The sequence below is a fragment of the Salvelinus fontinalis genome, chromosome 16 (assembly GCF_029448725.1).
Source record: "Salvelinus fontinalis isolate EN_2023a chromosome 16, ASM2944872v1, whole genome shotgun sequence".
Classification (NCBI taxonomy): Eukaryota; Metazoa; Chordata; class Actinopteri; order Salmoniformes; family Salmonidae; genus Salvelinus; species Salvelinus fontinalis.
In genome coordinates, this window is record NC_074680.1 from 26,109,115 (window position 1) to 26,135,191 (window position 26,077).

At 46.8% G+C, this 26,077-nt stretch overlaps 1 protein-coding gene across 3 annotated transcripts in view; it reads right to left on the reverse strand.

The window, feature by feature from the left end:
* Positions 1 to 26,077, reverse strand: part of LOC129812876 (latent-transforming growth factor beta-binding protein 2-like) — a 167,554-nt gene that overhangs the window by 4,750 nt on the left and 136,727 nt on the right. For all 3 annotated transcript variants that reach the window (XM_055864824.1, XM_055864826.1, XM_055864823.1), the window contains 13 exons: positions 21,623 to 21,748; positions 21,015 to 21,134; positions 20,735 to 20,860; positions 16,388 to 16,510; positions 15,582 to 15,710; positions 3,883 to 4,017; positions 3,396 to 3,530; positions 2,071 to 2,262; positions 1,793 to 1,879; positions 1,114 to 1,242; positions 859 to 999; positions 501 to 674; positions 58 to 375 (listed from right to left, as the gene is read on the reverse strand). In XM_055864824.1, the coding sequence (XP_055720799.1) occupies positions 58 to 375; positions 501 to 674; positions 859 to 999; positions 1,114 to 1,242; positions 1,793 to 1,879; positions 2,071 to 2,262; positions 3,396 to 3,530; positions 3,883 to 4,017; positions 15,582 to 15,710; positions 16,388 to 16,510; positions 20,735 to 20,860; positions 21,015 to 21,134; positions 21,623 to 21,748 (1,935 nt within the window). The remainder of the gene's footprint in view (positions 1 to 57; positions 376 to 500; positions 675 to 858; positions 1,000 to 1,113; positions 1,243 to 1,792; positions 1,880 to 2,070; positions 2,263 to 3,395; positions 3,531 to 3,882; positions 4,018 to 15,581; positions 15,711 to 16,387; positions 16,511 to 20,734; positions 20,861 to 21,014; positions 21,135 to 21,622; positions 21,749 to 26,077) is intronic.

Sequence of the window (26,077 nt, forward strand, 5' to 3'; positions counted from 1 at the left end):
TGCATTAGCAATAATATTAATTGATTTGTATTTTTTGAATGATTCTTATGAGGTTACCATTGTATGAGTCTACAGGGTGAGGCTGGAACTCTCTTGGCCGGTGGACAGGGACACGTAATGGCAGCTCTATGTCTCCCTCTCGGGAGCCATAGTCGTTGGTGTTGTCTGTGAACAGGGGGATGCCCTGGGTGTCCTCTGGGTTGTAGTAGGTACCCCCAGGCCCAGTGATGGGCCCTCCTCCATAGTTGTCCCAGTAGGGGGGGACATAGGGCCCCTCAGGACCCTCAACCCCAGGACCATACTCATAGCCTGGCCTCTCTCGTAGACTGTCAGACCCCCCTCTCCTTGGCAGGTTACACACTGCTGCGTAGTCATCTGATCGAACACAAACAAACACACAGATCAGTATTTTAGTGAAATATGTATCACAGGTCATCATGTCACTTCTACATTTCAACTGAATAATAACAGCATAAATGTCAACTAGCTGTGTCCCTTACCAGAGTCCCTCCTGGGGCAGAAGGCACACTGTTCGCTCCAGGCCACTCCATAGAGACAGCAGCACTCTGTGTAGGTGGTCCTCCTGCCGATGAGGGGCTGGGCACACATACGCTCATCTACCAGGCCCTGCCAGCAGATGTTCAGGTGGATGTCCTCCTCAGGCTCATGAGTCTCTGTGGTTCAGGGAAGGGAGAAGAGAGGGAAGGAAGGAGAAGGGAAGAGAGTGATTCACAAAAGAGGAAAGGAGGGAGTTTTTACTAATTCTATGTTGTTAATGTTGGACAGCTGAATCAATAATCTGGCTGGTAATTGTTTCATCTGGATAAACTCTGAGATGTAGGAATGTGTGAGTCTCACCCTTGGTGGTGTTGACGCTGACGCAGCGACGGCGGGTGCTGTCCAGAACCAGAGGGGGACTGCAGAAACAGTCGAAAGAGCCGGCAGTGTTCACACACACCCCATCCACACACGCCTTCTCTGTCAGGCACTCGTCATAATCTGGAACACACACACACACACATACACGCATACGTCAATGACTGAGTCCCATAGCTGAGACTTGGAGCAGGTTTGGTGGAACAGAGAAAAGCAGAGACAGCGGGCGGCCCTTACCCACACACTCCAGCCGGATGTTGTCGTAGTAGAAGCCTGTACGGCAGAAGCAGGAGTACGAGGAGAAGTTGTTAGAGCAACGGCCATTCTTACAGATATCTGGCCCAAACATCTTACACTCGTCCACATCTGGTGAGAGAGAGAGCGAGAGAGAGAGTGAAAGAAAGAAAGAAAGAAAGGTGACATCGGTTGATAAATTCACATACAACCATTCATCCAAATCACCTTGTCTTTAATATATCACCTCTGGAATCAGCCTAAACTTTGTGTAGGCCTACTGTGTCTGTAGAATCTCACTAAAAACCCCTCCATGTGCTGTAGCTAGCTAGACCGCTCAAATCCTGGCCCCTACTGTAAAATGAGCATAGCACCTTGCTTGAGACAGCCTTCTCTATTAGGTCAAGCTGGTTAGTGCACAACACTTGTGCTTAATTAGCTAGGTATGCAGGTATCCCGTCACGGTGTAAAGAGCTAGCTTTAAAGAGAACCATAAATTTGGTTGGAAATTACGCAGGACTTTTTTAACGGCTGCCATGGGTGTAAATAAAAGGGAAGCTGAAACAGCAATTTTCTTTGTGTTGGTACAAAGTTATGGGAGAAGGAAAAACTGTGAAACCTCAGGTATACCGACTCTTAACAGTAGCCAGTGGGTTGAGGAGACAACATGGAAGTAAAATACCTTTGAAACTCTGCTGTTCCAGGCTGTGGGAGAAAACAGCTTGGGGCAGAAGACCACTTCCATGTGGACACAACTGGTCATACTCCTCTGGAGAAACAAATAAGAATGAACGGACAAACATACTTTCTCCTTACTGTAATAATGTATTATACATCGTGAAGCAAAAAGGTGTGAGTATATGTGAACAGTTGTATCTGAATATCTGTCTCCTAAAGGTTGATCATTTGATCCCTCTTGGGAATCTCACTCAGTCTCAAATCACACTGTAGTAGGCTTACCTCTCCCTGGGACTGGGCAGGGGTGAATCTCACAGTCGTCCCCCCAGCCGGCCCCCACTGTGCAGCAGCACTCCTGCTTCGTGGTGTTGCGAGACAGCACATTGTCACAGAAGTTAGCATCGTTCAGGTTGTAGTAACACTCCTTCCTCTGTTCCTCAGTGGGCAAGGCTGGCTTAGGAGGAGCATCTTCACCTGTAGAACATGTAGGGAAATCACACCTCTCATGAGGAGAAATAGATGCAGAGGGGAATAATTGGAGGGGATTTGCAGAATAAATTGTGACACTAGTTGACCGCTACTTTCAGGATTGAATTACTACAAAAAAGACTATAGCCATTACCACTACGAATAATATTTATTGCCATCATGATATCAGTAAGAATCAGTCAGTCTATTGGCCCCATGTCTAACAGCATAGTGAATGCCACTGTGTTTCCCTGGGTCAGGAGCTCCACAACATACAGTAGGGCAGGCAGTAGGCCTGAGTACCTTCAGCTGACACTGCTGAGGCTGCTCTTTTATCCACAGACATGGTCTCAGGCATTCACAGTTAAGCAGCGGGCTTAGCCAAATGGAAACACTGGCATGTGAGTCAACACACCATTCATTCTCACATGATTGATTACCACACGTCAAAAGCAAACAGCGGAATGGGGTCAAAGTATACAAGGCATACTTGGGGTTTAATACTGAACGAGAACAAAAACATCCCCGTCGAGAGCATGCTGCTTATTAATGTAAATATGGCTCGCTTGTGTGTACATGCCCATGTCAAGCTAAAGACAAGCCAATGCCAGACTCAAGGTAAGTTTGACCTTGTATTTCAGTAATCTGTTTACAGTGAACACTGTTAGTGTTTCTGAGAGAGATCTTTCCATGGCAGTTTTGCCAATAGCTATACCTTATCCTTGTTTGTCTTTGGGGGGAATTTGACTCGGGGAGATTTGACTGGGGAGATTTGACTGGGGGAGATTTGGCCATGAGGGAGAGCTTGGAGTTGTGCTCTGAGCACAGCAAATCAATTCTGTAAGGGATGGCTGGAATAGTTTTACTGCAATTCGTTTTTCGCAGACTTGAACTGCAATGCATTTATCCTTGTAGGGATAAAACATAACTCTCCATTCATCCAATAGCATGGAGTCAAACTCAGCAGAAAGGTTGTTCAATAGAAACATCTACTACAGGGAACATCCAACCACTCGTGCCCTGCTAGTTCCCCAGATGTCATGATAATATGAGATGCCTCATTAAGACAGTGAAAACTCAATCCCGCATAGACAGAATGAACCCTTAAGTCCCATAAGTCCCTGTGTGTGGTGTGTTACCCTGCGGGCGGCACTGGCTGGTGATGGGATCAAATTCCTCATTGTCGCTGGGGCAGATGCACAGGAAGCTGCCGTCCACGTTCTCACACAGGGCCTCTCCACACAGCGCGGTGCTCATCTCACACTCGTTCACGTCTGCATGGGACAGGACGGGGATGGGGGAGGGGAATTTACACACACCGATGCACAGCACGTACACATGCACACTGACAGGCACGAGTGTGCTTACACACACACACACTTACTCACACACACTTACTCACACACACTTACTCACACACACACACACACACACACACACACACACACACACACACACACACACACACACACACACACACACACACACACACACACACACACACACACACACACACACACACACACACACACACACACACACACACACACACACACACACACACACACAGGTATACAGTCACTGTCCATGCTAACCAGTGAAGTGTATCATGTAACAGTTACTTACCCACACAGCTATGGGCCCCGGCATCACCAGGGGGGTTGCTGTAGCCCTGGTCACACTGACAACGGTAGGAGCCGTCTGTGTTCTCACAGAAGCCATGGTCCCCGCAGATGGTCTCATTCACACACTCATCAATATCTAAACAAGAGACCACCCAAAGGTGAGCATAACATAATGCATTCCAATGTTTCTCTGCTACGCATGTATAACTGTACCATTTCACGACTGGCTTGCTAATGACCATGTTTTGCAATACTATAAGAAATACTACTACCGCTACAACATACAATAACAATAGCAATCACCATCATCATAACATGTCAAACAGAGCAAATTAATACAGGAAGAGAATGGGATAGTTTACAGCTTCGTGGGGACCCAGATCATTTGATGGAATCCATTCTGCTGACCCCGATGGCTATCAATGAACCCAGTGAAAGGTCTGTAAGGCCTGCCTCTCAGCATGTCTACTTGCCTCTGCTCTAAGGTTTCCTCTGCTCTAAGGGTTCCTCTGCTCTAAGGGTTCCTCTGCTCTAAGGGTTGCTTTGCTCTAAGGGTTCCTCTGCTCTAAGGGTTCCTCTACTCTAAGGATTCCTCTACTCTAAGGGTTCCTCTGCTCTAAAGGTTCCTCTGCTCTAAGGGTTCCTCTTTTCTAAGGGTTCCTCTGCTCTAAAGGTTCCTCTACTCTAAGGGTTCCTCTGCTCTAAAGGTTCCTCTACTCTAAGGGTTCCTCTGCTCTAAAGGTTCCTCTGCTCTAAGGGTTCCTCTGTTCTAAGGGTTCCTCTGCTCTAAAGGTTCCTCTACTCTAAGGGTTCCTCTGCTCTAAAGGTTCCTCTGCCCTAAAGGTTCCTCTACTCTAAGGGTTCCTCTGCTCTAAAGGTTCCTCTGCTCTAAGGGTTCCTCTGCTCTAAAGGTTCCTCTGCTCTAAGGGTTCCTCTGCTCTAAAGGTTCCTCTGCTCTAAGGGGTCCTCTGCTCTAAGGGTTTATCTGACACACACACACACACACACACACACACACACACACACACACACACACACACACACACACACACACACACACACACACACACACACACACACACACATTCCATACAGATCACAATTGCTGCTACCAGATTCTTATTTACTATTGTTAATACTGTACAATTTAAACACTTGCCCCCCGATCCCCCCTTCCCTGATACATTTGTACATATTGGACTATAACTTGTGCCTTCCTGTATTTTACTTATGCTAAAATGCCTATTCTACTCTACTGAGTAATTTACTTCATGTTCGTATTCTTATCTTTTATTATTAATTTAGTTGTTTCAATGTTGAGAAGAAATTTGCAAGTAAGCATTTTGTTAGACAGTGTATACCATGTGTATCAGTGGAGGCTGCTGATGGGAGGACGGCTCTGAAATAATGTCTGGAATTGAGCTGTGGAATGGCATCCAACACATTGAAACCCTTTGTTTGATGTATTTGATACCATTCGACCTATTCTGCTCCAGCCATTACCATAAGCCCGTCCTCCCCAATTAAGGTGCCACAAACCTCCGTGAAGTGTATCCTGTACATACAGTACGATTAATTAAACTTTAAACTTGCTGGGGTCTATGGAGTGAGAAGTTCTTGTCACCCACTTACTGGTCCAGTGAGGTCTGAGATTATGTAACAACATGGGACTGACTGGCTTACAGATCCACATAAGGCACTTGAGAGAGATTTTGTCCAAATGGCTAGGATAGGATTTCCATTTGGCTTGAATGAATGTACAATTCGGTTCAACAACTCTGACTGGTCCACATTGTTTCCTATTTTAATCGGTTAACCTATTTTGACTTATTTTACATCTTACTTTTGTAATTCCAAAAATGTGTCGCATGCATCAAATCTAAGCAGAAGGGCTGATCTGGACTTATTCAGAAGATGTTTTGGTTTAAAAGGAGGGAGAGGCCGATACCTGGCACCCATGTGTAGCCGCTCGCATGCACAGCCATAAATCATAAAGCATGTTTAATGAGGTCCGGGTAAAGCCTTGTTATGTGTACATTTGGATGCGTGAGGAGAGGGAAAGCACAGACCTTAGAGATGGCTAACACTGAACCATATAACACTAGTGCTGATTCCCAACCACCCTCTGTTTAAAGGTACTTTTTTTTTGCAATTTCTTACATACATAATTTAGTATTCATTGGAGTATGGTGCATGATGCAGAGGTCAACGACAGACAATGTTAGAGAGACCAGGCTGATTATTGTCACGTTCCTGACCTTATTTTCCTTTGTTTAACTTTGTTTAGTTGGTCAGGACGTGAGCTGGGTGGGTAGTCTATGTTATGTGTTTCTATGTTGGGTTCAATGTGTTGCCTGATATGGTTCTCAATTAGGGGCAGGTGTTTGACGTTTCCTCTGATTGAGAACCATATTAAGGTAGGTTGTTCACACTGTTCGTTTGTGGGTGATTGTTGCTGTGTCTGTGTTTGTTACACCACACGGTACTGTCTCGTCTCGTTCGTTCGTTCTTTCCTGTTCGTGCGTTCATTGTTTTTTATGTTCACAAGTTCAGGTCTGTTTAACGTCGTTTGTTGTTTTATAGTTTATTCAAGTGTTCTTCGTGTTTCGTCTTCATTTAATAAATCATTATGTCTACATACCTCGCTGCGTGTTGGTCCGATCCATGCTCCTCCTCGTCTGAGGAGGAGAACGAATATGACAGCCGTTACAGAATCACCCACCAACAAAGGATCAAGCAGCGGGGAAAAGGACAGCGACAGCAGCAGCAGAAATCCCAGGACTCCTGGACATGGGAGGAGATTTTGAATGGAGAAGGACCCTGGGCACAGGCTGGGGAGTATCGCCGCCCCAAAGCTGAGCTGGAGGAAGCGAAAGCTGAGCGGCGGCGATATGAGGAGGCAGCACGGCAGCGCGACAGGTACGAGAGGCAACCCCAGAATTTTTTTTTTTGGGGGGGGGGGGCTAGAGAGGAGTGTGGCTAAGCCAGGTAGCAGACCTGAGCGCACTCCTCGTGCTTATTATAAGCAACGCGTTACTGGTCAGGCACCGTGTTATGTGGTTTTAGGCGCACGGTGTCGTCAGTGCGTGCCCATAGCCCGGTGCGCTATAGGGCAGCCCCCCGAAAGTGTCATGTGAGTGTGGGCATCCAGCCGGGGCGTTTTGTGCCTGCTCAGCGTGTCTGGTCTCCGGTACGCAGTTTCGGTCCAGGGTATCCTGCGCCGGCTCTGCGCGCTGTGTCTCCGGGGCGCTGGGAGGGTGCAGTGCGTCCTATGCCTACGCTCCGCTCGTACCGGGCAAATGTGGGAGTGGAGCCTAAGGGAGAGGTGCGCGTAGTAGGCACTAGATCTCCAGTGCTCATCCACAGCCTGGTTCAACCTGTGCCTGCACTCTGGAGGGTACGGGCTGGAGTAGTATTCCAGCCTGGGGGAGTGGTGCCAAGGCTGCGCACCAGAGCTCCAGTGCTCCCCCACAGCCCAGTCCTTCAGGTGCCTCTTCTTAACATCAAGCCTCCTGTAGATCTCTCCAGCCTGGTGGGTCCTGTGGCAGCCCCACGCACCAGGCTGTCTCTCCGTATCCTCCCTACAGGTTTGCCCGTCTGCTCAGAGCCGCCTGCACTGCCAGTCTGCCCAGAACTGCCTGCCTGCCCAGCGCTGTCAGAGCTGCCCGTCTGTCCAGAGCCGTCAGAGCTGCCCGTCTGTCCCGAGCCGTCAGAGCTGCCCGTCTGTCCCGAGCCGTCAGAGCTGCCCGTCTGTCCCGAGCCGTCAGAGCTGCCCGTCTGTCCCGAGCCGTCAGAGCTGCCCGTCTGTCCCGAGCCGTCAGAGCTGCCAGTCTGTCCCGAGCCGTCAGAGCTGCCCGTCGGTCCCGAGCCGTCAGAGCTGCCCGTCGGTCCCGAGCCGTCAGAGCTGTCCGTCTGTCCCGAGCCGTCAGAGCTGCCCGTCTGTCCCGAGCCGTCAGAGCCGCCCGCCAGACAGGAGCAGCCAGAGCCGTCCACCAGACAGGAGCAGCCAGTGCCGTCAGCCAGCCAGGATCCGCCAGCCAGCCAGGATCCGCCAGCCAGCCAGGATCCGCCAGAGCCAGTCCGGTGCTGCCCCTCAGTCCGGTGCTGCCCCTCAGTCCGGTGCTGCCCCTTAGTCCGGTGGGGTTAATTTGGAGTAGGCTACGGAGGCGGGGATTGACTATGGTGGGGTGGGGACCCCACCGTGGACAGATGCCCACCCAGACCCTCCCCTTGAGGTTCAGTTTTGCGGCCGGAGTCCGCATCTTGGGGGGGGGTACTGTCACATTCCTGACCTTATTTTCCTTTGTTTAACTTTGTTTAGTTGGTCAGGACGTGAGCTGGGTGGGTAGTCTATGTTATGTGTTTCTATGTTGGGTTCAATGTGTTGCCTGATATGGTTCTCAATTAGGGGCAGGTGTTTGACGTTTCCTCTGATTGAGAACCATAATATTAAGGTAGGCTGTTCACACTGTTTGTTTGTGGGTGATTGTTGCTGTGTCTGTGTTTGTTACACCACACGGTACTGTCTTGTCTCGTTCGTTCTTTCCTGTTCGCGCGTTCATTGTTTTTTATGTTCACAAGTTCAGGTCTGTTTAACGTCGTTTGTTGTTTTGTAGTTTATTCAAGTGTTCTACGTGTTTCGTTTTATTCAATAAATCATTATGTCTACATACCTCGCTGCGTGTTGGTCCGAGCCATGCTCCTCCTCGTCTGAGGAGGAGAACGAATATGACAGCTATTACAATTATAATTGTTTAAAAAAACATATGGTTTGATCACACTTCAGTCATCTACGGTTGTTCCCTGGTCAGTCACATAAACCGCTGGTCAACTTTAACCTGCTTGTGCACTGACCACGTTCCAAGTCACCATGTTCTGTGACACACAAACAACCATTATTATGTTCCTACATCGCTTATGTTATCGCATGCTTCCTCTAGAGATCACAGAAAGGTAAAATGCACACAAAAGCCACATTCAGCAGCGTTCTCTTTTTTTTGGGAAGGGCACCTTTGTTGCGGAATTTGAGGGAAGTTTGCCAAGTTCTCCTTTGTTAGAGACTCCATGCTGTGTGTTCTTTTCTAATTAGAATCAAAATGGCTGAATCAGCGAAAGCTAATCTTTTACAGGACATTTGCAGTCGTGGGGAAATGGAGGAGTATTTGGTGCTGTATTATTTTCTCTATATGTCACAAAGTTATGGGCATGACATAATGACAGGATCAGTAGACAGTAAAGTATAAATCAACTTCGTGGCATCTAATAGCCCTGTATGTCTTATTAAACATGCTAACACATCAATTGGAATCAAATGGAAATACAGTTGTGCCAAGGATTCATAACGTTAGTCGATTTGTTAAGGAAAAAAGAACTGACATTCACATATTGTCTAGCAGCAATTTATTCTGTCTCCTAGCTCTTGTAAATGCTGCATCATTCGAGGAAGGAGAAGAGGCAGCCAGAATGACTGGATTAAGCAACCCATTCAACAGGGATGGAGCGGGCTTGGCTTGGGCCCTTGCCGTACAGTTACATTACAGACAAGTGCATTCTGGAAGACCTGACTGTCCAGCCATCCCGAAGATAGTCCAAAATAGTGCTTCTAGTGATGTCAGCCAAATGGCTCTGACACGATGAAGACATAAGTTGACGTGGGGACATAAGAGCCACCAAAATACAAACGTTGTGTTTACAAACTTAGTAGAAGGGGCCGTTATCAAAAACATGTAGTTGTTTCCCCATTAAAATGTTAACTTATTGAAATGTTTTAAGTAGCTGTAGTCCCTCTGCACCGTGTGGATTTTGAGAACTTGCTACAGACTAATAGTAATGGGAGGTGTATACTGTAACACTGAAGAACATTTCTGCATGTGTGAAAAGCTGAAGTGGGGTTTTGGATTGTCAGTGTGAGTAAAGCAGACAGCTGGGAGGTCTCTCAGCTACATGAAATAATCTGTGTCTGCCCCGCGATTTTCATCCATCTGAAACATGGAAACAATGTTCCTGTTTCCACATGTGTAGCGGCATATATGACGCTATCAAACCATCATCCCAGAAAGGAAGGGGACATTACTTTAATGGTCTTTCCATGGCTTTCCATGGATGTCCTGAAGCACTGGGACTGACAGCCTTACTAAACTCTTCAATTAAGTCTGTATGTCTGTCCAGCCAGACCGTGAGCATGTTAATCACATGCTAAATGGCCTATGAGAAATGCATAATCCATCCATTACAAAACATTATGAACACCAGATTTTTCCATGACATAGACTGACCAGGTGAATCCAGGTGAAAGCTATGATCCCTTATGGATGTCACTTGTTAAATCCACTTCAAATCAGTGTAGATGCAGGGGGGGAGGCAGGTTAAAGAAGCATTTTTAATCCTTGAGACAATTGAGACATGGATTGTGTATGTGTGCTATTCAGAGAGTGAATGGGCAAGACAAAATAATTAAGTGCCTTTGAACAGGGTATGGTAGTAGGTGCCAGGCGCACCGGTTTGTGTCAAGAACTGCAACGCTGCTGGGATTTTTAATGCTCTAACTCCAATGACACAGGCACTGTCAGTAACATACAGCAACATGAACATTGACACAGTCCAGCAGGAAGCTGAAACCCCTCTCCTATACTTTCCAAGTCATGATCACCGTAGTAACAACAGGAAGCATGTGAGACTGAATCGCTCGAGGGGGTGGATTTGACGTGGGGTGAGAAGTTAACTTTAGATGGGAGTTTCTGAGCTGATGGGCCATCTGACCCAGGAGCCCCTTCCTGAGTGTAAATCAGCCTGGCCCGGTAATGGTTCAGGCCAGATCAGGTGAGCAGGTTAAGTGGAGGTCTCGGTGCCATGTAATGTGGAGCACATGGTGGGCCTGTGTGGCTAGCTGACTGTTGGCACACCCTCCACACTTCTCCCCTATGTTCCTTGGTTCCCTGGGCAACCCATGGCCTGATTGGACCCATATGCAGGCCAGGGTTATTTGACGCATAGGATTAGCTAGGGATGAGGAGGGATATTTATTTTACAGGGAGCGGTTTTCTCTGTTTCATCTGTTGTTTAATTCTCTGACCCCAGCCGACCCCGGCCACCTCCAAGATTAAACCGTGTTTTATAACCTGTGTGTACTATGCCCATTCCCCAACATAACCCTACATCTGGACAACAGTGTGCTAAATGTCTTTTGAAACCCATTACATTTCCATACATTAGTGTAGGAGCTTGAAGAGAGTGTGACCACCAACGATCTCCAGCCCTGTATGCCTTAATAAAGACAAGCCGTAGCCACACAAAATGTATAGCCACAACGCCGAACTGCAGCTGGATCAAAATGAGATACATGTTTCTTTTCCAACACAAACACATTGACAAGCACACACTGTTTTTCTCATACAGCACCCACAGTTTGTCTCTATAGGCTGTCGTAGCAGGGATGAGTGAACAACTGAAATGGACGGAGGTAGAGCGCAGTTGCAGCTTAAGACGGTTTCCCCCTTTTGTATTATGAGCACAAAATGAGTTTGGCGAGCAGAGCCAAAGACAACCGCCACCCCATCGGAGTAAAAATAAAACAACGCCCCTCGAAGAAATGGCAAATTACAGTGTCTGGCCTCATATTTGATGATTTTTACAAGCAGACATAAACGCCTTAGAGTAATTGAGCTCCCTCCCCAGACACTTTATTGGGGTGACGGCAGCATCTCTCATAACCTCCCATAATGCCCTGGAACAAGTGGCCATTGTGCTGAGATGCTGAGCTGTGGAGGGGAGAGAGAGAGGCAAGAGGGCTTGGTCCTCAGATCCCACAGCCCAGGCTGAGGGTGCGGGGGCCGGAGGGGAGAAGTTCTGAGTCAACATCTGTGCTGCTTTGTGTGTATATGTCCCAGGAAGATGCTGGGGAGCCTGGAAGAGAGGAGGAGCGGCTGGCACCAGAAAATAAGTGAGGAGAAAGCTGGTCAGAGATGGCCATGGCTGGCTGCACCACTGGACTGGACTGGACCAGAGAGGCTGGAGCTGTTTCGATGCTCTGGGGTATTTTGACTTGGACTTGGGCTGTTGCCTTTGAACAGGTTCAGCCTAAAGAGTGTGTGGGTCATGGCCCACAATGTGTGACCTCTATGGTCAAACTGTTGTGAAAAAAAACCTTGTTGGTGGTTAGATAAGTGAGAGGAGATTGTGGGCTATTGTGGGCGCCTAATGCAATAACCAGCAGCACCTATTTACATCACACAACTTATTCAGACTATATTGAACTGAGCCTATGCAAACAGGAGACAGGCCAAGTTGATGGTAAATGGTAAAACAGGGGAGGCTGTAAGCAGCTGTTTTGGATCTGGCCAGCTCTCACAACAGGCCCCTCCACACTGGGATCCAGCCACACAACATCATGGTCTTTAGAAGAGAGAGGGACACACCAAGCCAGGCTCTGTCATCGGCCAGGGTGCTGACGCTCAGCTAGGCTCTGCTCTCCACTGTGAGTCAAATAAAGAGGCATGGCGATGAGAATATAACAGGCTGCTCGACGTTCACCGCATCTCAACACCCTCTCTCTCTTTCAGGCCGCCCCATCTGGGGCTCTTTCCACTAGATCATGCTAACACAACTCTCTCCCCTTCAGTCCTGGCCCTGCCTGTTTGGAAGCCATTTTGATATGAGCAAATACTTGGCCTGTATGTTTGTTCAATGTCAGATATGCCTCTTATAAAACCGACTTAATCATGTAAGCGAGAAGCGAGAAGTTTACGGTAAGCGAGAAGTTACGGTAAGCGAGAAGTTTACCGGCAAAGGTGAACAACAGCGCCAGCCATGGCCTATTCAACCTGCTTGGAGAACGGGTGTGCACCAGCATTAATCAAACACTCTTCTGTATATAGTAAAATGATGTTCATCTCTCATGGACACACATACACAAACTGATGGTCTGTTCTTGCCAGTAAACACATAGGCGCTCTTGTTTTCAATTGTCATGGAGACGGTGCTGTTCTGTTGTTTTTGGACAGATGTTATAAACTGTCAAAATAAAAAACTTGCACACTCCATGCATAATCTCCCAGCAACTTAATGGGTTTTTACCAACGTTTCGGCATCACTGTGTCTTCCTCAGGGTAATGTCATGAATACTTGAACCAGGTTATGTAGACACACAGTGCAATTAGTGTAACCAATTACAGTAGTGAGGGGTGTGTCATAATGATTAAGTTAATTGAAATTAATTAGTGAAACTGTTAAAAAAAATTGTATATGGCATATTAAATATACAGTCGTGGCCAAAAGTTTTGAGAATGACACAAATATACATTTTTCACAAAGTCTGCTGCCTCAGTTTGTATGATGGCAATTTGCATATACTCCAGAATGTTATGAAGAGTGATCAGATGAACTATGAAGTCCCTCTTTGCCATGCAAATGAACTGAATCCCCCCAAAAACATTTCCACTGCATTTCAGCCCTGCCACAAAAGGACCAGCTGACATCACGTCAGTGATTCTCTCGTTAACACAGGTGTGAGTGTTGACGAGGACAAGGCTGGAGATCACTCTGTCATGCTGATTGAGTTCAAATAACTGACTGGAAGCTTCAAAAGGAGGGTGGTGCTTGGAATCATTGTTCTTCCTCTGTCAACCATTGTTACCTTCAAGGAAACACGTGCCGTCATCATTGCTTTGCACACAAAAGGCTTCACAGGCAAGGATATTGCTGCCAGTAAGATTGTACGTAAATCAAACATTTATCGGATCATCAAGAACTTCAAGAAGAGCGGTTCAAATGTTGTGAAGAACGCTTCAGGGCACCTAAGAAAGTCCAGCAAGCGCCAGGACCATCTCCTAAAGTTGATTCAGCTGCAGGATCGGGGCACCACCAGTAGAGAGAGCGTGCTCAGGAATGGCAGCAGGCAGGTGTGAGTGCATCTGCACGCACAGTGAGGCAAAGACTTTGAGGATGGCCTGGTGTCAAGATTGTTTGGGGCATCCGGAAAAAAGCTTGTTCCCGGAGAAGACAAGGTGAGTGCTACCATCAGTCCTGTGTCATGCCAACAGTAAAGCATCCTGAGACCATTCATCTGTGGGGTTGCTTCTCAGCCAAGGGAGTGGGATCACTCGCAATTTTGCCTAAGAACACAGCCATGAATAAAGAATGGTACCAACACATCCTCCGAGAGCAACTTCTCCCAACCATCCAGGAACAGTTTGGTGATGAGCAATGCCATTCCAGCATGATGGAGCACCTTGTCATAAGGCAAAAGTGATAACTAAGTGGCTCGGGGAACAAAACATCGATATTTTGGGTCCATGGCCAGGAGACTCCCCAGACCTTAATCCCATTGAGAACTTGTGGTCAGTCCTCAAGAGGCGGGTGGACAAACAAAAACCCACAAATTCTGACAAACTCCAAGCATTGATTATGTAAGAATGGGCTGCCATCAGTCAGGATGTGGCCCAGAAGTTAATTGACAGCATGCCAGGGCGGATTGCAGAGGTCTTGAAAAAGAAGGGTCAACACTGCAAATATTGACTCTTTGCATCAACTTCATGTAATTGTCAATAAAAGCCCTTGACACTTGTGAAATGCTTGTAATTATACTTCAGTATTCCATAGTAACATCTGGCAAAAATATCTAAAGACACTGAAGCAGCAAACCTTGTGGAAATGAATATTTGTGTCATTCTCAACTTTTGGCCACAACTGTATTATGCTATTGTTATATAGAAACATAATGGAATATTGTACATCATATTAGCATCAACGTACAATATTGTTTCATTCAATTTCACATAATAATTTCGTATTTCATTTTTGTTACATGTAATCTTTTCGTTCAACCTTACAGATGTTAGACACAGATTTGTCGGTCATCTACACCCATCCCAGTTCTGTTATACTCTCCACCCGGCACAGCCAGAAGAGGACTGGCCACCCCTCATAGCCTGGTTCCTCTCTAGGTTTCTTCCTAGGTTTTGTCCTTTCTAGGGAGTTTTTCCTAGCCACCGTGCTTCTACACCTGCATTGCTTGCTGTTTGGGGTTTTAGGCTGGGTTTCTGTACAGTACTTTGAGATATCAGCTGATGTAAGAAGGCCTATATAAATACATTTGATTTGATTTGATCCCAGACCAGGTGACCACCAGAACGGGTGTCTCGGGTTGCAGAGACCTGAGGAGGTCGAAGGCCGGGGCGGGCGGCTGGCCGGGAGGGGTAGGGTGCACCGTACGTCCCATCAGACGACAGCCTTGCCCCACTTAGAGAGGGGAACAGCTGGGATCAGGTTACACCCTGGCCCCTGCCAATAGTGCTCCATTAGCCCCATTGTCTGGAGGATGAGACCTGGCCCTGTTATCAGACGGGCCTCAAACACTGCCTCGGATGACACCGCTGCTCCCTTTCTAAATGGCCCAATTTCAGGGCCCATTTCCCCTTTCTATGCACCCCTGGCCAGGAAGGCCCAGTGCACTTGATAGCGTTTGATTCACACGAGCCTCTTTGTGTATGCGTGCCAGAGTGATATCAGTATCTCTGTATGGTGGGGGTGGGCTGGGGGGCTATCGAGACAATGCAGAGTACTTCTTTCAGACCACTGCCCTGTCCTCTCCCACCCCAAGGTAAATGAGCAGTGAGGCTGATACTCGGGTGCCTTCAGCTATCCATTAAGTAAGTACATTACCTGTTGACTAAGCACAGCGCCTGTGTGTCCACTCTTACTTACCACAGTCTGGGTTGTCCTGTCCGTACAGGCCAGGCTGGCAGCCCATGAAGCATCGGTATGAGCCAATGGTGTTCTCACAGCGCCAGGTGCCACACACTGAGCTACCAAACTCCTTACACTCATTCTGATCTGTGGAGAGAGACAGAAGATGTTCTAATGTCATACACATATCAATCCTATCCTCCACCTCTCACAGCAGCATAGATCTCCAGCATGAGTAGGCCCGGCCAGGAGCCCTGAGATAAACATGTGCTTATGTCATACATGCATGCACACGCACACATGGACTGACACACAGCAACCCTACTCCTAATAGGCAACACAATAGCTCCCCCAGCATGAGTAGGCCTGGCCAGGAGACCTGTGGTGCTGCTCAGCAGCAGCATGGCCAAGAGCAATATTTTACAGCAACTGAAAAACGTGTGAAGGAGCAAAGGGAGACGTTCCAGAGGGAGAATCACCTCCATCCCACAATGGGTTAATTCACCCCCCAAAGGGGAGATGGGAAGGAGAGCTCCAGTCACTGGGAGCTCCCTTACGCAAGGCTACAGCCAGAGGAAAGCCTCTGAGCCAGGATTGGACTCTCTCGCTGAGGGAACGTCACCACTGAAACCAAACTGATTACAGCTACATAATCAATCATAGGCAACGTGTCACACCGGGATGCGAACTCTGGTCTAAATGGACCAGAACATTCTATTAATTCTGCTGAAATGTTGTGACAATGTAGTGTTTCAGTTGGGGCAGAAGCAGTGGCTTGTTGTGGGAAGAGTGAGGGAGGTATGAGGTTGGTAGAGGGTTCTTACCCTCACAGTCGGCTGTGTCTGCAGAGTACTTGAAGCCAGTCTCACAGAGGCAGATGTAGGAGCCATCCATGTTTAGACACTGACCATGGGAGCACACGCCATCCTTGCTGCACTCATCAACATCTGGAGGAGAAAGGAGGATGAGAGGGGGGAGAGAGAGAGTAAAAGAGAGAGACGAGGGAAGAGTGCGACCGAGAGAAAAAGAGACAAATGGAGAGGAAAGTGTGAAAGGAAATGATTGTTAAGTTTTCTATGTTGATTACAGTCTTGAAGTATTATCTCCTTTGGTACAATATGAATCAGTCCACCCACTGAGAATCTCATTGTCTTTTAGCATGAAGAAAAATAATGTGTGCTGTCAAGGGTTTGTCTGAGAGTAAGATACACTGCCCATTTGGAACACTTTACTGTACTGGCAAACAGGAAATATGAAAAAAAAACTATGTACCTTCCCAGCAAACAAGAATTTGTTCTAGGCAAGTTCCCAGAACTTTAGATAGGTTCTGGCAAATTTTCTCATAACACAAAAACTGTCCAGTCGTGCTGATGATTATACAACGAGGTTTGATGATTATACAATGAGGGTTGATGATTATACAACGAGGGTTGATGATTATACAACGAGGGTTGATGATTATACAACGAGGTTTTGATGATTATACAACGAGGACTGATGATTATACAACGAGGTTTGATGATTATACAACGAGGGTTGATGATTATACAACGAGGTTTTGATGATTATACAACGAGGGTTGATGATTATACAACGAGGTTTTGATGATTATACAACAAGGTTTTGATGATTATACAACGAGGGTTGATGATTATACAACGAGGGTTGATGATTATACAACGAGGTTTTGATGATTATACAACGAGGGTTGATGATTATACAACGAGGTTTTGATGATTATACAACAAGGTTTTGATGATTATACAATGAGGGTTGATGATTATACAACGAGGGTTGATGATTATACAACGAGGTTTTGATGATTATACAACGAGGTTTTGATGATTATACAACGAGGGTTGATGATTATACAACGAGGGTTGATGATTATACAACGAGGGTTGATGATTATACAACGAGGGTTGATGATTATACAACGAGGGTTGATGATTATACAACGAGGGTTGAACAACGAGGGTTGATGATTATACAACAAGGTTTTTATGATTATACAACAAGGGTTGATGATTATACAACGAGGATTGATGATTAGTGTTGATGATTGTACAACGAGTTTGATGATTAGGGTTGATGATTATACAACGAGGGTTGATGATTATACAACGAGGGTTGGTGATTATACAACGAGGGTTGATTATTAGGGTTGATGATTATACAACGAGGGTTGATGATTATACAACGAGGGTTGATGATTAGGGTTGATGATTATACAACGAGGGTTTATGATTAGGGTTGATGATTATACAACGAGGTTGATGATTAGGGTTGATGATTATACAACGAGGGTTGATGATTAGGGTTGATGATTATACAACGAGTGTTGATGATTATACAACGAGGGTTTATGATTATACAACGAGGGTTGATGATTATACAACGAGGGTTGATGATTATACAACGAGGTTTTGATGATTATACAACGAGGGTTGATGATTATACAACGAGGGTTGATGATTAGGGTTGATGATTATACAACGAATTTGATGATTAGGGTTGATGATTATACAACGAGGGTTGATGATTATACAACGAGGGTTGGTGATTATACAACGAGGGTTGATTATTAGGGTTGATGATTATACAACGAGGGTTGATGATTATACAACGAGGGTTGATGATTAGGGTTGATGATTATACAACGAGGGTTTATGATTAGGGTTGATGATTATACAACGAGGTTTGATGATTAGGGTTGATGATTATACAACGAGGGTTGATGATTAGGGTTGATGATTATACAACGAGGGTTGGTGATTATACAACGAGGGTTGATGATTAGGGTTGATGATTATACAACGAGTGTTGATGATTATACAACAAGGGTTTATGATTATACACCAAGAGTTGATGTTTAGGGTTGATGATTATACAACGAGGGTTGGTGATTATACAACGAGGGTTGGTGATTATACAACGAGGGTTGATGATTAGGGTTGATGATTATACAACGAGGGTTGATGAATATACAACGAGGGTTGGTGATTATACAACAAGGGTTGGTGATTATACAACGAGGGTTGGTGATTATACAACAAGGGTTGATGATCTTGCTGTAGATCTGAAGATTGTAGGTTCAATCCCACATATTCTTTAACCATGTTCTTTTGAAGGAAAAAAATACGGTGATATTGAGGCTCAGATATAATCTACTAGAAGAGAGGATGTCTTTATTTAATTTAGATATAGAAATCCAGGCAGAATTTAGATTAACTGTAGAAAATAAAACATTCTGAAAAAATGTACTGTTTAACTTTTTTTTTAACACACCCGATATAATTCCTAATTTGAGAAGCTTGATATGGTCCCAGCTATGTTATTTTTCATGAACTAAAAAACAAAAGTGATCCTAGATCAGCCCTCATAGTCTTGGATACCTTGTAATTATGGCCCAGAAGTACGCATCATATAAAGAGTATGAGTGAAGTGATGTTGAATAACCCAGTTAACAGTATATCCCTGGGTTAGTTATGTCTAAGAAGGCTAACGATTGACCATACTGCCATGGTTATATACTGAAAAAATAAGATTTGGTTATCAAAAATATTCTTTGAATGTTTTTCGGATGTTATAATCCTAATGTTAGATCAAATCTTTACTAAAACTTAATGGGAATCTTAGATAATGTCCTGGGGATGTTCCCGGTTTGCTGGGTTAGCTATTGGTCTGGGAACATTCACTCCGACTAGTAAAACATTTATAATGATGGCTTTATGCTTGATTAAATGTAGATTGGTGGATAATTGCCACATTACAACATAACTTACAAGGTATTTGGACTGAATAATAAGTGGGGGCAAGGCAGAAAAGCAACAAAAATAGAACACGAATGAAAAGCCCCTCTTCTTCTGCCAAGGGCTGATAATGAGACAAATCTCTCAAGGTAGATAGTAAACACATGTATGGAGGTACAGGGAACAAAACAGTCTGAGAAGTGCCTAGGTAAACACCCAAATGTATGTTCCAGTTTAATAACTATATGATTCAATAACAAACATTTATAGCAATGATTTATCTCAAACAGAGCTACATGGCAGGTTATGCTATATTGACAAGTGATTCGTTCATCTTTGTGATTTATATTAGTCCTATGTCCACTGTTGAGTCCCAGACAGTGAAAGTGCCCATAGCCCTATAAGCAACCATCTATCCAGCCAGTCCACCTGTGTTCCAAACAGAGGACCAAACACTCTGGGCTCACCTGACCCCCTCCTTCCCATGTACCCCCTCTCCTCTCCCTGCAGGGCCCATGGCAGAGAGGCCTGGCTTTCATTGTGTCAGCGCTGCACACACAACAGCAGACGGCATGAAAATATACCCAGGTTCTGATTTATAGGATAATTAAAGGGCAATATTTGCTGTGGCAGAGGGCCAGGGGAGTGTGCAGGTTGGGTCTGCCTTGCTCACTGGTGTGGTGCTGTAGTACATGGCCACAGCACAGGGGACATCAGGGAGAGCCCAGCCATCAGCACTGGGTACTGGGGAGGGGCAGCCTAGCCTGCTGCTCGATGCTTACCTGCTTCACATCACTCTAGAGCTGATAACATGCTCAGTGTACTGCCCAATGTTTTTTCATCCAGGCTATGCTAACTCTAGGTACCAGAATCAATAATACGCAGGTCAGACATTTAGCCTGAGTTATGTTCCCTTCATATTGATTCTCCCAGAGGGTTCCATTCCTCTGTATTTTGACAGCTAATGCTCCAGAAGGTTTCAGTGAAAGGCTAGCTAGCTCTCTTGCCAACAATTAGGAGCAGCATTTTCCCCCCTCTGTTGTGACCAGGGCAATGGGTGCGGCTGGAATGACATCAAACCTGGTCCAGTGGAGCTGAGAGAGGGGGAGCAGTGAGACGGTTGATGTCTGGCCATGGCCTGTTAGAAACAATGGCTGGGTTTGATGACTGCTGCCTAACTGGTCTGGGGAACAAGTGGACACCCAGGCACCCCAGAGCAGGAGCAGGGGGAGGGGGGGGGGGGGGTCAGGGGGGAGAGGGGTCAGCCCTGAGAGAGACAGGGTCAGGGAGTACAAGCTGCCCTCTGCATGCACTATCTGCCCTCACCCAGACAGGAGAGGGGCTTGTGGCTTGTCCTAATTGTGGTAATACATTCAAACCAGTTGGTAGTTATAAACAGTATATATTGTTCTCTCTCACCTTGGCAGCCAATTCCATCTGTGGTGCCTGTGGTGTATCCATCAGGGCAGATGCAGAGGTAGGAACCCTCTGTGTTTAGACAGTCCCCATCTCCACAGATCCCCCCAGACTGACACTCATCCACATCTGTAATACATACACACACACACACAGAGGCAAACATGACAACATGACAGGCTAATCGGATAGTTAATCAAGGACAGTTCATCAATACACACACAGCTGAACAGGAGAGGATGTCACCCCCCCATCCTAAGAGAGAGGGTGTGAGTGTGTGTACCTCTGCAAGATGTCCCGTCCACCATCTCCAGGCCCGGGGGACAGGAGCAGCTGTATGAACCAGGGTTGTTGGTACACTGTCCTGCCAGACACAGACCGTGGTCCTCACACTCGTTGATGTCTGCCGGGGTACACAGACACACACAGTGCGTAATGTAGCGTGACACATTCCCACCACAGCTGGGAGGTCATTAGGTCTTAATCCAAGTGGGTCCTCAATTTGTCCTCCAAATAAAGCGGGCAAAACTTCAAGGAAAGTTTCACAACCTACCACATGAATGTACATAATTCTCATCTTTTATATCAGGGAATTATGACGACTCAAATCGCATCTACTGCACACGATGTTGGTGGCACCTTAATTGGGGAGGATGGGCTTGTGGTAATGACTGGAGCGGAATCAGTGGAATGGTATCAAATACATCATACACATAGTTTTCAGATGTTTGATGCCATTCCATTTGCTCCGTTCCAGCCTCCAGTGATCTGCAGGTACTCGTCTACCACGCAGAGCTGTGACTGACTACAAATAAATCATCAGCATAAGAGAAGAACCTCCAGCAGGAGTGAAGGGTCATTAGAGTTTAGTCCCAAGTAAAAAAGTAGTACCTTCACAGGTGAGCCCATTGGGCGCCAGCGTGAAGCCAAGGTCACAGGTCATACAGGAGTAGGAGCCCTCTGTGTTGCTGCAAACGCCCATGGGACAAACTCCTGGGGACAGGCACTCATTTATTTCTGAGGGAGATAGAGAGAGAGAGAGAGAGAGAGAGAGAGAGAGAGAGAGAGAGAGAGAGAGAGAGAGAGAGAGAGAGAGAGAGAGAGAGAGAGAGAGAGAGAGAGAGAGAGAGAGGAGAGAAAGAGAGGAAAGAGACAGAAGAGAGATGGAGACAGAGAGAGGGGAGAGAGAGAGAGGAGAGAAAGAGAGAGAGAAAGAAAGAGAGAGAGAGAAACAGAGACAGAGAGAGAGAGAGAGAAAGAAAGAAAGAAAGAAAGAAAGAAAGAAAGAAAGAAAGAAAGAAAGAGCAAGAGGAGAGAAAGATGGAGACAGAGAGGGGGAAGAGAGAAAAGAGAGAGAGCATCATAACATGAGTAAGGTCAGATCTAGCCTAAGGAGCCAGTCTCTCAGTCTGCATCTGGCCTGATAACATGACTAATGACTGAATGCAAGGAGCTGTTCTCTCAGTCTGTCTCTGGCCTGACAACATGACTAATGACTGAATGCAAGGAGCTGTTCTCTCAGTCTGTCTCTGGCCTGACAACATGACTAATGGCTGAACGCAAGGGGTCAGTCTCTCAGTCTGCCTCTGGCCTGACAACATGACTAATGGCTGAACGCAAGGGGTCAGTCTCTCAGTCTGCCTCTGGCCTGACAACATGACTAATGGCTGAACGCAAGGGGTCAGTCTCTCAGTCTGCCTCTGGCCTGACAACATGACTAATGGCTGAACGCAAGGGGTCAGTCTCTCAGTCTGCCTCTGGCCTGATAACATGACTAATGGCTGAATGCAAGGAGTCCGTCTCTCAGTCTGCCTCTGGCCTGATAACATGACTAATGACTGAATGCAAGGAGCCAGTCTCTCAGTCTGCCTCTGGTTTGATAACATGACTAATGGCTGAACGCAAGGGGTCAGTCTCTCAGTCTGCCTCTGGCCTGATAACATGACTAATGGCTGAATGCAAGGAGCTGTTCTCTCAGTCTGCCTCTGGCCTGATAACATGACTACTGACTGAATGCAAGGAGTCCGTCTCTCAGTCTGCCTCTGGCCTGACAACATGACTAATGGCTGAACGCAAGGAGTCAGTCTCTCAGTCTGCCTCTGGCCTGATAACATGACTAATGGCTGAATGCAAGGAGTCCGTCTCTCAGTCTGCCTCTGGCCTGACAACATGACTAATGACTGAATGCAAGGAGCAAGTCTCTCAGTCTGCCTCTGGCCTGATAACATGACTAATGACTGAATGCAAGGAGTCAGTCTCTCAGTCTGCCTCTGGCCTGACAACATGACTAATGGCTGAACGCAAGGGGTCAGTCTCTCAGTCTGCCTCTGGCCTGACAACATGACTAATGGCTGAACGCAAGGGGTCAGTCTCTCAGTCTGCCTCTGGCCTGATAACATGACTAATGGCTGAATGCAAGGAGTCCGTCTCTCAGTCTGCCTCTGGCCTGATAACATGACTAATGGCTGAATGCAAGGAGCTGTTCTCTCAGTCTGCCTCTGGCCTGATAACATGACTAATGGCTGAATGCAAGGAGTCAGTCTCTCAGTCTGCCTCTGGTTTGATAACATGACTAATGACTGAATGCAAGGAGCTGTTTACTCAGTCTGCCTCTGGCCTGATAACATGACTAATGACTGAATGCAAGGAGTCCGTCTCTCAGTCTGCCTCTGGCCTGACAACATGACTAATGACTGAATGCAAGAGGCTGTTCTCTCAGTCTGTCTCTGGCCTGACAACATGACTAATGACTGAATGCAAGGAGCTGTTCTCTCAGTCTGTCTCTGGCCTGACAACATGACTAATGGCTGAATGCAAGGAGCCAGTCTCTCAGTCTGCCTCTGGCCTGACAACATGACTAATGACTGAATGCAAGGAGCTGTTCTCTCAGTCTGCCTCTGGCCTGACAACATGACTAATGACTGAATGCAAGGAGCTGTTCTCTCAGTCTGTCTCTGGCCTGACAACATGACTAATGACTGAATGCAAGGAGTCAGTCTCTCAGTCTGCCTCTGGCCTGACAACATGACTAATGACTGAATGCAAGGAGCTGTTCTCTCAGTCTGTCTCTGGCCTGACAACATGACTAATGACTGAATGCAAGGAGCTGTTCTCTCAGTCTGTCTCTGGCCTGATAACATGACTAATGGCTGAATGCAAGGAGCTGTTCTCTCAGTCTGTCTCTGGCCTGATAACATGACTAATGACTGAATGCAAGGAGATGTTCTCTCAGTCTGCCTCTGGCCTGATAACATGACTAATGACTGAATGCAAGGAGCTGTTCTCTCAGTCTGCCTCTGGCCTGACAACGTGACTAATGGCTGAATGCAAGGAGCCAGTCTCTCAGTCTGCCTCTGGCCTGATAACATGACTAATGGCTGAATGCAAGGAGTCAGTCTCTCAGTCTGCCTCTGGCCTGACAACATGACTAATGGCTGAATGCAAGGAGTCAGTCTCTCAGTCTGCCTCTGGCCTGACAACGTGACTAATGGCTGAATGCAAGGAGCCAGTCTCTCAGTCTGCCTCTGGCCTGATAACATGACTAATGGCTGAATGCAAGGAGTCAGTCTCTCAGTCTGCCTCTGGCCTGACAACATGACTAATGGCTGAACGCAAGGGGTCAGTCTCTCAGTCTGCCTCTGGCCTGATAACATGACTAATGGCTGAATGCAAGGAGTCCGTCTCTCAATCTGCCTCTGGCCTGATAACATGACTAATGACTGAATGCAAGGAGTCAGTCTCTCAGTCTGCCTCTGGCCTGACAACATGACTAATGGCTGAACGCAAGGGGTCAGTCTCTCAGTCTGCCTCTGGCCTGACAACATGACTAATGGCTGAACGCAAGGGGTCAGTCTCTCAGTCTGCCTCTGGCCTGATAACATGACTAATGGCTGAATGCAAGGAGTCCGTCTCTCAGTCTGCCTCTGGCCTGATAACATGACTAATGACTGAATGCAAGGAGCCAGTCTCTCAGTCTGCCTCTGGTTTGATAACATGACTAATGGCTGAACGCAAGGGGTCAGTCTCTCAGTCTGCCTCTGGCCTGATAACATGACTAATGGCTGAATGCAAGGAGCTGTTCTCTCAGTCTGCCTCTGGCCTGATAACATGACTAATGGCTGAATGCAAGGAGTCAGTCTCTCAGTCTGCCTCTGGACTGACAACATGACTAATGACTGAATGCAAGGAGCCAGTCTCTCAGTCTGCCTCTGGCCTGATAACATGACTAATGACTGAATGCAAGGAGCTGTTTACTCAGTCTGCCTCTGGCCTGATAACATGACTAATGACTGAATGCAAGGAGTCCGTCTCTCAGTCTGCCTCTGGCCTGACAACATGACTAATGACTGAATGCAAGGAGCTGTTCTCTCAGTCTGTCTCTGGCCTGACAACATGACTAATGACTGAATGCAAGGAGCTGTTCTCTCAGTCTGTCTCTGGCCTGACAACATGACTAAAGGCTGAATGCAAGGAGCCAGTCTCTCAGTCTGCCTCTGGCCTGACAACATGACTAATGACTGAATGCAAGGAGCTGTTCTCTCAGTCTGCCTCTGGCCTGACAACATGACTAATGACTGAATGCAAGGAGCTGTTCTCTCAGTCTGTCTCTGGCCTGACAACATGACTAATGACTGAATGCAAGGAGCTGTTCTCTCAGTCTGTCTCTGGCCTGACAACATGACTAATGACTGAATGCAAGGAGCTGTTCTCTCAGTCTGTCTCTGGCCTGATAACATGACTAATGGCTGAATGCAAGGAGCTGTTCTCTCAGTCTGTCTCTGGCCTGAAAACATGACTAATGACTGAATGCAAGGAGCTGTTCTCTCAGTCTGCCTCTGGCCTGATAACATGACTAATGACTGAATGCAAGGAGCTGTTCTCTCAGTCTGCCTCTGGCCTGACAACGTGACTAATGGCTGAATGCAAGGAGCCAGTCTCTCAATCTGCCTCTGGCCTGATAACATGACTAATGGCTGAATGCAAGGAGTCAGTCTCTCAGTCTGCCTCTGGCCTGACAACATGACTAATGGCTGAATGCAAGGAGTCAGTCTCTCAGTCTGCCTCTGGCCTGACAACGTGACTAATGGCTGAATGCAAGGAGCCAGTCTCTCAGTCTGCCTCTGGCCTGATAACATGACTAATGGCTGAATGCAAGGAGTCAGTCTCTCAGTCTGCCTCTGGCCTGACAACATGACTAATGGCTGAACGCAAGGGGTCAGTCTCTCAGTCTGCCTCTGGCCTGATAACATGACTAATGGCTGAATGCAAGGAGTCCGTCTCTCAGTCTGCCTCTGGCCTGATAACATGACTAATGACTGAATGCAAGGAGTCAGTCTCTCAGTCTGC